Below are 12,036 nucleotides of genomic sequence, written 5' to 3' on the forward strand. Positions count from 1 at the left end.
AAGAATACCACAGAAGTTTTTCAATTAACATAAATGAAATCAAAATGTCGTGGAAAAGTGTGCTTAGAGAGATAATGCCCGGGCAGTAGGCTGAAAATCGCACCCCTGATACATCCCCTCTAAGCATCCCCGCAAATGAAGTAGATGTAAAAACTACTCAATTACCAGTCACCATGGCTACCAAGTCTTACGAATTCGAGACACAGGGGCGCCACAAGTCCGCCAATGTGATTCAAGTCGAATTGATGCACATGGATGTCGATCGCATTCAAGAGGTATTCGAGACGCACTTTCTTCAACCAAATGACAAAATCCTTCTGTGGAAGGTGATCAGTTGCAAGGATATAAATAACACCATCTCAGATCTCAGAATTCTTCTTGGGCTGAATAAAGTTCCTCCCATGACACCGACCGCAGAGATACTCTTGCAGAATCTCCGCCTCCAGGGCAGTGAGGATGAAGATGATCCCATCACAAAATATTTTAGGAGTTACATGAAGTTTTTTGAGGCAGCAGATTGGGAAGATGAAGAATCTGCAGCTGAAGCTCTTTCGGTGTATAATTTCGCAAAAGATCTTTTTGAAACTTCAGAGCGCAATCATATCAACAGAATCAAAGAGCTTGAAGAGTCTCATCCACGAAAGCATGTGGGGGTATATTGGAACATGTTCTGTACCATCAAATACTGTAGAAGGTACTGCCAATATTGCCTTTCAACCGACCATTTGTTCCAGCATTGTCCAAACAAGAGTTGCGCTCTCTGTGGCAACAAGAAACACCCCAAGTGGAAATGCCCACAAAGATGTCATTGCGAAAGAGGTCCTTATCACCTCAAAGCAGATTGCAAAGGAGAAAAAAGGAGAACTAGTGCCGGGTCAAGGGGAGGAAGCAAATCCCGGATGCTTGTGTGATGCAGGTGCTGGACACCGTGGAGCTCAACAAGCTACTTTTTGTTATACTTCATTTAAGCCTGTTTCAGTGGATTTTTTCAACAACATGTAAGGTATATATAATGGTCGTGCAGCACATTGAGGACGCCGCACTTTTGACAGGTTTCCATCTCCGAGATGATTCCGATGATTTGCAGTGTGCGAAAAGATAAGACAATAGAACTTTGTTTAAGATGAAGTACATGGAGAGGAGCCTGCTTTGATTCTGTTACCGCTTATCAATTGTTTGTGAGTTGATGGTCAACTAGTAGATTCAGAGGTCTAAACTCCAGTGGGAGGTTGAGACAACTTAAAGAGCGTTGAAATTTCACATTTTGGGTAAATAAATTCTTGCTAAAACTCCTAGGCGAAAATCAAGTTATACCCGTAATTGCCAAAGTTTGGTATGAATTGCTTAAGAGGCACTTGAGACACACAAAAACGTTGGTGTAAAGCGGTTAAAATGCCGATTTTAACTAAAAGAAAGGCGTAGTCTACTCAGCCACCAGGATAAAGCATAAAGCTGCGCCTCTGATGCTTTGAAATAGATGTTTTATCTCTGAAATATGTTATGCCTTTTGTTGTTGGTGTTTATTAAGTTGACTTCAAGCGATCATCATCTTGCAGAATACCCGAGTTTTTCTCGTAAAGTACGCTGCCTATGAAGCGCTTACTATAAACTCCTAATGTGGACTGTGCTGGTACCAAAAAAAGTATTTAATTGCCTGGCTCAATAATCACTAGTTATAGTATTCGAAACTCATTAAGGGTTCAATCAAGCCGAGTGGTAAACAGAGTCACTCACTGTAGTCTCGGTTGTTGTTGATTCCTCGACCTCGAAGTCATCAAAGTAATCGTCGTCGCTCTCGTCTTCACTGTCGTCTTCACTGTCCCACTTGGTCACATAAGCGTCTAACCATTCCATAGCAGGAACCGTGGTTTCAAGAATTATGGACAGCACAACCTTCTCGTTATCGTCAATGACCCTGGCTAAAACGGAGTGTGTGGAATTTCCAGGTCCGAACAGCTGATACACATTCAAGGCTGTTATGTTCTTTTCCCAGGCAGTAAAAAGTTCCTGAGAACTAGGCGTGAGGATACTGTAAAAATCGGACATTTGTGGTGATGATTTTGAAAATCCAAAGACAGCGGTAGAAGCCCAATTTATAGGTCATTTCCATCCATTGAGGCGCAATAATCCCGCAAGTTTTCCCACCGTCAAGGTTTCTGTGGGCGGTTGTCAAGGAAAATACCCTGCGATGCATAACGAAGAGCCTCAGCCTCAACCTTATATCTAGAGACTAAGCTTTTTGATAATTGCCTCTTCATCTCGTGACCTCTCAAGTATGACAGAATTGATAATTCAATGCTATCAATGATGGCTTGGTTTTACTGTATTACTTTGATGGCTTTTTAAATCTCCGATTAGGTGCTCTATAGAGTAGCCTGAGCCGCAGTGGGGTTATCTCGCGCTATCTTGACATAAACACCCATGAGGTTTTCCACATAACCCCCTCTTTTTAAATTTATTACTGAAAAGCAAGCAAAAAAATGAAGGGGAATGTCACTAAATAGCTCAAGAATCAATGGGGTTCTGATATCTGGCATCCCTTCCACCAATCAGCTACATCAGGATGACCATGTTCATGACCGAGAAAGCTGATAAAGGCTTCAGCCTACCTTATACATTTAATGCATTCCCAAAGATCCATATGGCACATTGGAGCATGACTGCAAAAGTCAAATGGCGATTTCCCGATTGTGTACTTCCATTGGCTGCAGATATCGATGTCAGACCATAAAGCTAGAGATGCGATTCAATGGAGAATTCCTCATAGCTACCAAAAAAGAAAACATCCAGTCCCAAGGAAGCTTTAATCTTCATTTCGTTACCCTCAAAATATGCCTTGCAGTCACTACGAAAGTGACTCCTGATCCGATCCGGCATCACGGAGACGCGTCGTTTTTCTCAGGTCGGCAGACTCCACTCCAAGGATGAGTTCCAACGGGAGAGTTGCACAACAGATCCGTGAACTCCAAAGACAAAAACGCTTCAATGGTGGTGTGCTTCCGAAAGAGTTGTTAGGAGGTGTGGAAATTGCAGAAGATGCATTTGACTACACTGATGTTCCTCGCCGAATGGCTTTAAACCCATCCAAGAATTCCGATTCAGAACAACGCACAGCTCAGAACTATGTAAGGGATTATTCTACTTACCGAAAATTTCCTTATCGTCGATTTCGTTTCGCACATTCGAAGATCAAGAACGATCTACAAGTATTGACAGAGGGTCCGGAAAGCTGCTGTACACATAAGAACCACGAGTTTCTCATCCAAGAAGCAGTGAAAGGTTTCAATCTCAGCACATCTGGTCATGCTCTCAGGCAAGTAAAGAAGCTCCTTGAAGGTCCAGAAGACAGAGATTTCATCATGGACGAGTTGAATTTACTACCAGATAACGATTCAACGTACAAGATGCACATTGCTTCGAACGAGGAACTTTGTTGCCGTATACGAACACACCAGTTGAGAAGGCATGGCTGGAGAACTTTTAAAACTGCTATGGCGGATTTGAATCTAGCCCGGGAAAAGTACGAGGTGTACAAGGTGAAGTTTGCCTATGCACGGCGCAACCCGAATGTTGGTGATCCATCTAGGGCTTTGAACCCAGAAGAGGCCGCGGAGTATTCATGGATCATGAAAAAACGGGAATCCTGTGTTCTTGTCGCACTTGCATCCATTTTTGTCGGTAATGCTGAAGCAATAGACTCAATTGTCCACTTCCCGGGGGTAAAAAACACCAAACAATTAGACTTCTTGGTATCAGCTATTTCGCAAGGAAGAATTGTAACTTGTGAGGTTGAGGATGTTATAGAGAGTATTCACGACGTCGTTATCCCATGGACATTCACTGACGGACAATACCGCTTTCAGTTCATAAAGTCCGATATTACTCGTGAGAACTATATGTGGGTGAAAATTCTATACAAGCCAACACCTAGAGCGAGAGAGCTATTCAAATATGGGTTCTTACATCCGTCCGATGAAATAGATGGCTGGCGAGATGGCCCTAAAGTGTACGGTGAGTATGAACTGGCAGACGTCAGGGTTCTTCTTGGACTGACCTTGATTCCACCGAGGCGAACCATAGTCGATCGAGTCAGGCGTAATCTTGAGCATGACCTTATAAAGTCCCCGCAAAATGATGTGTTGAAAACTATAGTCAGTGGGATGGAGAAGGCGAAGCCTTTTCAGAAAATTTATGATCCATTCGATATGAGCTGTCAAATTAAGTTCTGTTACCAATTCTGCCAATACTGTCATACCACAGAACATGTTTTTGATGACTGCCCCAGACACAATCGAAAAACCCGCATGCTTCCATGGATGTATGAGTATTTCGTCGACAGGTTCTTTAAGCTTCACTATCACTCGGATGCACCTTATAAAGAGCTTTTTGATTCACTTGTCGAAGAGAAAGTAAAGCCCGAAGTGGTCTTGAAGTATAATACGAAACCAAAGGGAGCAAAGAGATCAAGATTGCAGTATGTGGAAGGCCAATTATCAGCGGCTTAATTTGGCTGCTGTGGTACGATAAGTGCTGCTCTGTTTGTTAGTGCTCCTTCGGGAATGATGCCCCAGGGGTATAGGAGAGGACAGCTTGGTCATTTTCCACAATTCCGATAAGATGTCTTTTAAGACTTCTTTCTCTATTAGTGGAGGTTTTGATCTACCAAGCGCTGAAGAAGGAAAATCAGGACAGGTATTTACCCCTTCTTCGAATCAAAAGAGGAACAATGAGTGTCCCTGAACGTATAGATAACCTATATTTAAAGGTCATCACATGTAAGTTTCGCTTTTCTTGAGAACGGAGACTTCGTCCCGTGCACCAGCTGGACGGTTGGCTACTGAAATCTCGGCAACGGGTGTAAGCATCGTCTAATTCTGCTCCTTGCTTATTTGTTTCTATATCTGGCGAAACACGGTTTGTGAAAGCAGGGAAACTCTCGTATTTTTAGAACTTCAGCACCATCTCGCGTATGACTAAGTGGAGTAAATTCGTGCCCCGAGAATATCTTCTTTCGGATATCAAGGGTCCTGCTTCAAAGAGACAGCTGCATGCTCGAGACGCGAGTATTGTTACCCCACATGCAATTCGCATACGGATGCATGGAAATACTGTCATCGTGATTTGACGGGTATTATGATCGACAAGAATTAGACAGATCTGGACAGTAATAAAAAACGCCTAGGAGAAGGCTGCTGTTGTTTTTCGCCAGAAAAAAATATATGCTCAACTAAAAAATCTGAGTTGATATGGATACTTCAAGAGGTCACAACGGGGCGTCAGGTACTACGAGACGATATAACCAGACCTATTGTCTTCTCAAACGGGGAATCTTTGGAAGTAAGCCTACGTACACAATGGGTCGGGAGACGCGGGCGAGTCTCCGTCATCCTCTCTAGTTGGTAAAGTCAACGGATCAGGTAACACATGGAAACGGGATGTTCGGCTTCCATTCAATTAGATCCTCTGTGGTTGGTTGTAGCCTAAAGGGGTTAGGTTTGGGTCGCGTTCTGATGTATGCGATTTCTCGTGAAAAAAGGGGGAGCCTTCAGGAATTGATCGAAGAAAATGATTTTAGGAGCGACGATGAAACAACTTTTATGGGAATGACACAACCTCTGTGGTAAAATCTGGAGCTATTACGCTGAAAACTCGATCGTAGCTTGATATCCAGCTGTTGCAAAGCCACTTACGAACAATGCGGTAACGAGTTGATCTCGAAACGTCTTGCGGAACTAAGCCTAGCCTCTTTCAGCTGCATGATACTCTCGTAATTTGAGACACGAATTTTGCAAAAGCAATACTTACGGCCCGACATCCACTACCTATGATACCCTCTTCAATTCACATACTGAGAGTGTCTTCAAAGATGCCGTCAGAGAAGGCTTCTCAATGCACGTCAAAAACTTGACTTTGTCTGGGCAACGGTGGAAATTCCCAACCGTGTGACTCAAGGTCTTAGAGCCCTTCAACCGATTCGCGTCTTGTTGATTTAGCCTAAACCGATTCAAATGGGTGCACCTCCAGTTTCGTATATCGTCAACTAGCGGGGTTCATTAGCAGCTGCAAGTCCACATAGGTTTAGCGGGCTAGAATCTGTAGCGAGAGGAAATTACAATGCAACAGCCGCTTATACGATATGCACGAGGTGCATCTTGCAGCTCTCTCAATCGCCAACTTCGGCTAGAGGATAGCCAGATTTTGCAATTTGTTATTTGCAAGTCACCCCAAAATGACCCTTTTGGTCTTGAACAATTACAAGACCACCTCGGGACCCTGGTCCAGGGGTATATAATGAAGACCATGCGCTGTGAATCCCCTTTTTTTTTCTTATCAACTTTTATTGACTGAATCTTTAGGATGAGCATCTTAAGTCTTCAGGCTTTACTCAGTGCAGTCTACTGCCTTTCTTCAGTATTGGCGTTGACAATCACGGAAGATACAGTTGTCGATTCTCCAATTAATTTACAAATTGGAAACCTCAATATCAATGAAGGTGTCTCCTACAGTATCCTCAATAATGCACTTACAGCTCTCGGGGGAAACTTGGATAACAAGGGAAACTGGTATGTGAGATCCACCAACGGCTTGGCTGCTTCTGTTAGTGTTGCATCTGGTAGCATTCTCAACTCCGGCAACATTGTCTTTGATACCTTGCAGGCAAGCGTCATCAGTAACTACAACTTGGATTCTATTGGAACTTTCTCAAACGACGGAAACATTTGGATTGGTTTGAGTGCCTACTCTTTGGTACCTCCTATTATTCTTGGATCTGCATTGGACTGGAGCAACAACGGAAAAATCTACCTCAAGCAGGAGCATGGAAGTGCTTCACCCATCACCATTTCCCAAGTTCTTGGAACTATCAAGAATGAGGGTACCATTTGTCTTGAGCGTACAAACTGGGTTCAAACCACCACTATCAACGGTGGTGGTTGTGTCAGTGTTTTGGACAATGCCCACCTTCAGCTTGAAGTCACCCCATGGGGTGTGTCTGACAAGCAGACCATCTACCTTTCAAGTCCATCTTCTTCATTATCTGTTCTCGGATTAGAGCCTAGTCTTTTGGGCACCAAGACATACAATGTTGTTGGTTTTGGTGGCGGAAACGAGATCAGACTGAGCACTGGCTTCTCCAACTGGGCATACAAAGATGGCGTCTTGACCCTTTCTTTCTTCTTCAACGTCTTCAAGGTTGACTTCAACATTGGCGAAGGTTACTCCGACTCGCAATTTTCCACTAACGGTCCTGGCAATACTGGTACAAGAATCTCATACAGCGGAGCACCAAACGGCGATGTTCCAGACAAGTGCTTGTGTCAAGAGTTCCCAGACGAGCCTTCCGGTTCGAGTGAGCTTCCATCTCAGACCTCTGAGCCAGACACTTCGTCCACATCTGAGCCTAATACCACTTCTGAGCCTGAAACATCTAATACCAACGGTGCACCAGATGAGCTGGAGACCTCGGAGCCTCAATCGAGCACTGACAACACTTCCGAGACTGACAACACTTCTGACACTGACAGTACCGCAGACAATGGTGACAGCTCTACCACTGAAGGTCCTACTGATAGCGACAACACTTCAGACACTGGAAGCGAGACCGGCACTGATAACACTTCTGAAACTGGCAACACCAGTGACGATGGAAACACCAGTGACAACGGAAACACCACCAATGACGGAAACACAAGCGATAGCGGTAACACCACCGATGATGGAAACACTTCTGACAATGGCAACACTACCGATGATGGCAAGCCTACTGATGACGATTGCGAGCCTACTGACGATGGTGGCCAGACTGATGACAATGGACCCACCGACGACAACGGAAAAACAACTGATGACAATGGAAAGACCACTGATGACGGTAACAACGGTCCTACAACGTACACCACCACTTCGAAGGTTGTCATTGTCACCACTGACTCTGAAGGCTGCTTGACCACCACAACTTCTCCGATTGACGACAACGACAACGGCAACGGTAACGACAACGGTAACGGCAATGACAACGGCAATGGTAATGACAATGGCAATGACAATGGCGAGGGCGACGAAACCGATTGTGATGAAGAGCCAATTGTGCCACCACGCACAACCACCTACGTTACAGACAAGACCACCGTCACCGCTGTCGTTTGTGAAACAACCGTGGAAGGAATCGTCACCGTCACAACCTCTATTTGTCCTCCTGAGAACGAAGACCATGAGAACAACGAAAAGCCCGCTCCTAACGGTCCAACTGAGACAAAGCAGCCTGGTGGAGACAAGCCAGCGCCAAATGGTCCTACGGAAACTAAACAGCCTGGTGGAGAAAAGCCAGCACCCACGCCTGAGAGACCTAACACTGAAGCAACAGAAACCATTCAAACTACCGCCTACATTTCGACCTACGAAGGTGGAGCCACTCTTCCAAGATTTGGCGCTGAATGGGTGCTTCCTATTGCACTTCTTGCTGTGTTATAAGCTTCAGGTGTGTCAAAAAAAGACCTTGAGTCAATTTCCTTCGCTACTACTAACTGGTTTTATTTTATTTCTTCATAATTCTTTCTTCTTTCATGCCTCTTGGCGACTATACCTAATTTATGATTGTTTTAGTTTGAGCGTAATGATTTGGTAATACGTAATGGTTCTGGAGATTGAACAGGCAGATGTGGCTCTGTCGTTATCTCTTCTGAAAAGGTGGCTCAGAAGGAGGTTATGCATGTCGCTAAATATACGTAAACGAGCTGTCAACTACTTAAAAGGTTCAGAAAAGATAGAGAGACTTTAAGCACATATGTCTTTATCTAATTTTGTGGGAATCAAACACACAGAACTTATCCGGTGTTTGCCAAACATAGGCAAGGTATCGCCTGGAGCCGCATCTATAGATATACCTCAGTACAGGAACTTGACGTTGACAGCTTTCGGCAGATATGTTCTTTTTTGTGCGCAGTGAAATATAAGGGTGTGGGAGGAGCCAGTTAGGATATTGTTGGAAAGTAAAGAATGCAAATTTCATTTGCAGCTCTCTTAGTACTGATCCCCTAATGTCCTCCTGCAAAGTTGGCGCCGCATAAGTGAAGGGCTACTTAAGCGGAAGCCTCACGTACTGCGTATTGCCCGTGCACATTATATATACCCCTCCGCAGTCCTCTCCATCTTCAGACCCAACAATGTCTCTTTCATTTCATGATTCACTCAACACTATTGAGTCATATACTAATTGGGCAGACCCGATTAACAAGAAAGTATGGTTTTACGGTTATCTAGTTGATAATTCCACAGGCACATATGCTGTATGTGATGCTTATTATCAGAACAATACATTTGCAAGTACATGGCTGAGCATTGTCGGTGAGGAATGGAAGAGTTTGACGAACTTCGGGACCGACCAAAATGTTGACATATATGCTTCGAGGGAGAATGCCACTAATTATATGCTGGAGATTTTTGATACAGAAACATCTACCGAAACAACCACCACATCGAGTGAAGTCTTGGAATCATTAGGACCCAACGCAGTCAATGGGGCCAGACAAAATGATAGCATATCAGAGGCTCGTGATGTTAGTGCTTTTCTTTTAAGTGGATTTGGGCGTCAATTGATAAGTAATTCCGGGAATACGGTCATGCCTGTATTAAAGCCAGGTATTTAAACTAGAGGATGGATATAGTTTTTTGATCGTAGTCCATTTCTGGAGGCGCAATTATCAAACTGATCTACCAAGCGGTTCGCGAACAGGTGAGCAATCATTCAAAAAATTTCTTGCATGTCGCTAAGTATAGATGAACGAACTGTCAACTAATTCAGTAGTTCGAAAAAAAGGTAACGAGGCTGTTAGCTATTATCTAGGATAATATAGTGGTTTCACCTGTCAATTACAGAAAACTTTTGTGTTTGTCCAAGAAAGGCAAGATATCGCCTGGAGCCGCATCCGTAGATATGTTGGTAGTACAGGAATTTGACAGCTTTCAGTCGATATGTTCATTTGAGTGCGCAGTAAAACAGCTCTTGGTAGAAAGGCAGTTAAGTCGTTGCATCCAGTGATACAGACACAAGAAGCGGTAATATAATTCCATCGAGTTTTGTGGTATGGTTTGAAAAAACAAGGGAGCCACACGGCGTCCCCTTATCACACCTGTCAAAAATGCGCGAATTATGGAGATAACAGTATAAATGCGTCCACAAGTACCTCCACATTTGTCAAAACATTTGCAGCAAATTTAGAGCTACCAAAACTGTGCACTAGATATGGCTAATATCGGCAGCTACTTGGAAGGCAGCACAAGCTACAAGAACTGGGCCGCTGAAGTAGGCAAGACCTGCTGGGAGCATCTATATACCGTGGAGAAACATGGTAAGTATCAAATAATTATGGATGCGTATGATAATGAAGCCAATCTTATTTCTACAATCACGGATTTACTGGACAGCACAGCCAGCTTCCCTGAACCCTCTCATTTTGAAGACTACGTGAAAACTTATAAGGATATTGACGATGCCAGAGAAGGGATAAGAAACTGGAGACGCAACAGAGGCCCTATACCTCCAGAACTGCTTGCCGAGCTAGAGGCAGACAATGGATGATACAATCTGTATACCAATCAATTCACGAGACTGGTCCACTTTAGTGCACTATCAGCAGAAGGATGTACGAAAGTGTCTTTGCCACACCAGCGCTCTTCTTCTTTAAATAAAGGGCACAAGTCACATTAATCATGTATTTTTCAATTTCACATTTTGAAGTTTTCTCAATTTTAGAAATGCGAACGTGCGAAAGTCATTTTGTATACGCAGCGCCAAACTAGGTGTGGAGCGCAAATAGTTATTTTCAGGAAAAAATAAAAATAGTGAGTCCTGATTCTGGGACATTTATAATAAAACCCTTTCGCCCGTGTCCTAGATATGGTGTTATGGTTTAGGAAGAGATTAAAGAGAATCCCTTCGATCTTGAGTCAGATGTGTAGCCAGGGATGCCTGTTTAGTTTATGTAATCAACTTGAGCAATTGATCTGGTGGCGATTCAGCAAGTACCATCGCTTAGTAAAGCATGACTTCTCTCATTCTAGCAAGAGGATTAGCGTCAGTCAGTTCTTTTTCTTCACTGAGGCAGCAACTATAAGCGCCTTACCTTATGCTTGAAGAACGCCTAACCCTATGTGGTTGCGGCTCTTGAAAGAAAAACCCAGATATAAATAAGGCGTGTGACCTTCGTCGACGGCAATGACAATTAATACTAAATTCACGAAGCTTGTGGAAACAGTTTGGGAGGAGAGGTGTTTTACTCCGCTTCTTTATGTGTGTATCGACTATATATACTGCGGTGCTAGTGGCGACGGATTGATAACATCTTTTCACAAATACAACGTAGAGAAAGCTGAGCGTAAGCGTCTTGAATCCAGCAAAACAAACACTAAGATTGAATAGTTATTACACTCAATAAAATTGTGAGTTAGTACCAATGTAGATGATTTAGGACGACGAGTTCAAAAAGACTATAGTTTGTAGTACTTCAGTCAATGCGTTTGTGTGACGCAGCCCGGTCAAACCTTAAACTTAAAACATTTTTTTACGACCTAGAAGGACTTGCGCGAACAGCTTCAGTTGATAAAGTATAGCACTAGTGAACTAGCAGAAACAACCCAGGGGAAGCCAGAAGGTTTCGAAGCAGTTTCAAAAAGCAAACACCTTGATGGCCAAGTTGAACGATCAATTTTCAGGGAACGGATATTTGTGCTATGCACCTTGCTGGTTCGCCAAATCCGAACGGGTATAGTTGTGCAACGCACCTCGCTTATTTTGCCCCTATTGGTGCTCAACTGTTTTCAGGCGGCTACTCACTGGGATTGAGAGCTATATAAATCGCACTACGATACGCATTGTCATATCATAAGCAAGTAGGGATGTCTGGGTTTTTTCTTCTTAGGGATGTCTGGGTTTTATCTTAGGGATGTCTGGGTTTATCTTAGGGATGTCTGGGTTTAATTAGGGATGTCTGGGTTTAATTAGGGATGTCTGGGTTTATTAGGGATGTCTGGGTTTATTCT

At 43.6% G+C, this 12,036-nt stretch overlaps 5 protein-coding genes across 5 annotated transcripts; 4 read left to right on the plus strand and 1 right to left on the minus strand.

Annotated features, from left to right (window-relative positions):
- Positions 1–173: 173 nt before the first annotated feature.
- On the plus strand, positions 174–1,002 carry C7M61_005279 (uncharacterized protein; the record flags this gene model as incomplete). Its single annotated transcript, XM_024860586.1, has 2 exons — positions 174–628; positions 786–1,002. 2 exons carry the CDS (start codon positions 174–176, stop codon positions 1,000–1,002), a joined length of 672 nt encoding a protein of 223 aa, XP_024711256.1.
- Positions 1,003–1,704: 702 nt separating this feature from the next.
- Positions 1,705–2,046, minus strand: C7M61_005280 (uncharacterized protein; the record flags this gene model as incomplete). Its single annotated transcript, XM_024860587.1, has 1 exon — positions 1,705–2,046. One exon carries the CDS (start codon positions 2,044–2,046, stop codon positions 1,705–1,707), a length of 342 nt encoding a protein of 113 aa, XP_024711257.1.
- Positions 2,047–2,924: 878 nt separating this feature from the next.
- C7M61_005281 (uncharacterized protein) lies at positions 2,925–3,981 on the plus strand (the record flags this gene model as incomplete). Its single annotated transcript, XM_024860588.1, has 3 exons — positions 2,925–3,125; positions 3,246–3,885; positions 3,932–3,981. 3 exons carry the CDS (start codon positions 2,925–2,927, stop codon positions 3,979–3,981), a joined length of 891 nt encoding a protein of 296 aa, XP_024711258.1.
- Positions 3,982–6,357: 2,376 nt separating this feature from the next.
- Positions 6,358–8,469, plus strand: C7M61_005282 (uncharacterized protein; the record flags this gene model as incomplete). The annotated part of the gene is made up of 1 exon (XM_024860589.1): positions 6,358–8,469. One exon carries the CDS (start codon positions 6,358–6,360, stop codon positions 8,467–8,469), a length of 2,112 nt encoding a protein of 703 aa, XP_024711259.1.
- A 1,771-nt stretch (positions 8,470–10,240) lies between these two features.
- C7M61_005283 (uncharacterized protein) lies at positions 10,241–10,576 on the plus strand (the record flags this gene model as incomplete). The annotated part of the gene is made up of 1 exon (XM_024860590.1): positions 10,241–10,576. One exon carries the CDS (start codon positions 10,241–10,243, stop codon positions 10,574–10,576), a length of 336 nt encoding a protein of 111 aa, XP_024711260.1.
- Between the last annotated feature and the right edge of the window lie 1,460 nt (positions 10,577–12,036).

The sequence above is a fragment of the Candidozyma pseudohaemuli genome (genome assembly GCF_003013735.1).
Source record: "Candidozyma pseudohaemuli strain B12108 chromosome Unknown scaffold00025, whole genome shotgun sequence".
Classification (NCBI taxonomy): Eukaryota; Fungi; Ascomycota; class Pichiomycetes; order Serinales; family Metschnikowiaceae; genus Candidozyma; species Candidozyma pseudohaemuli.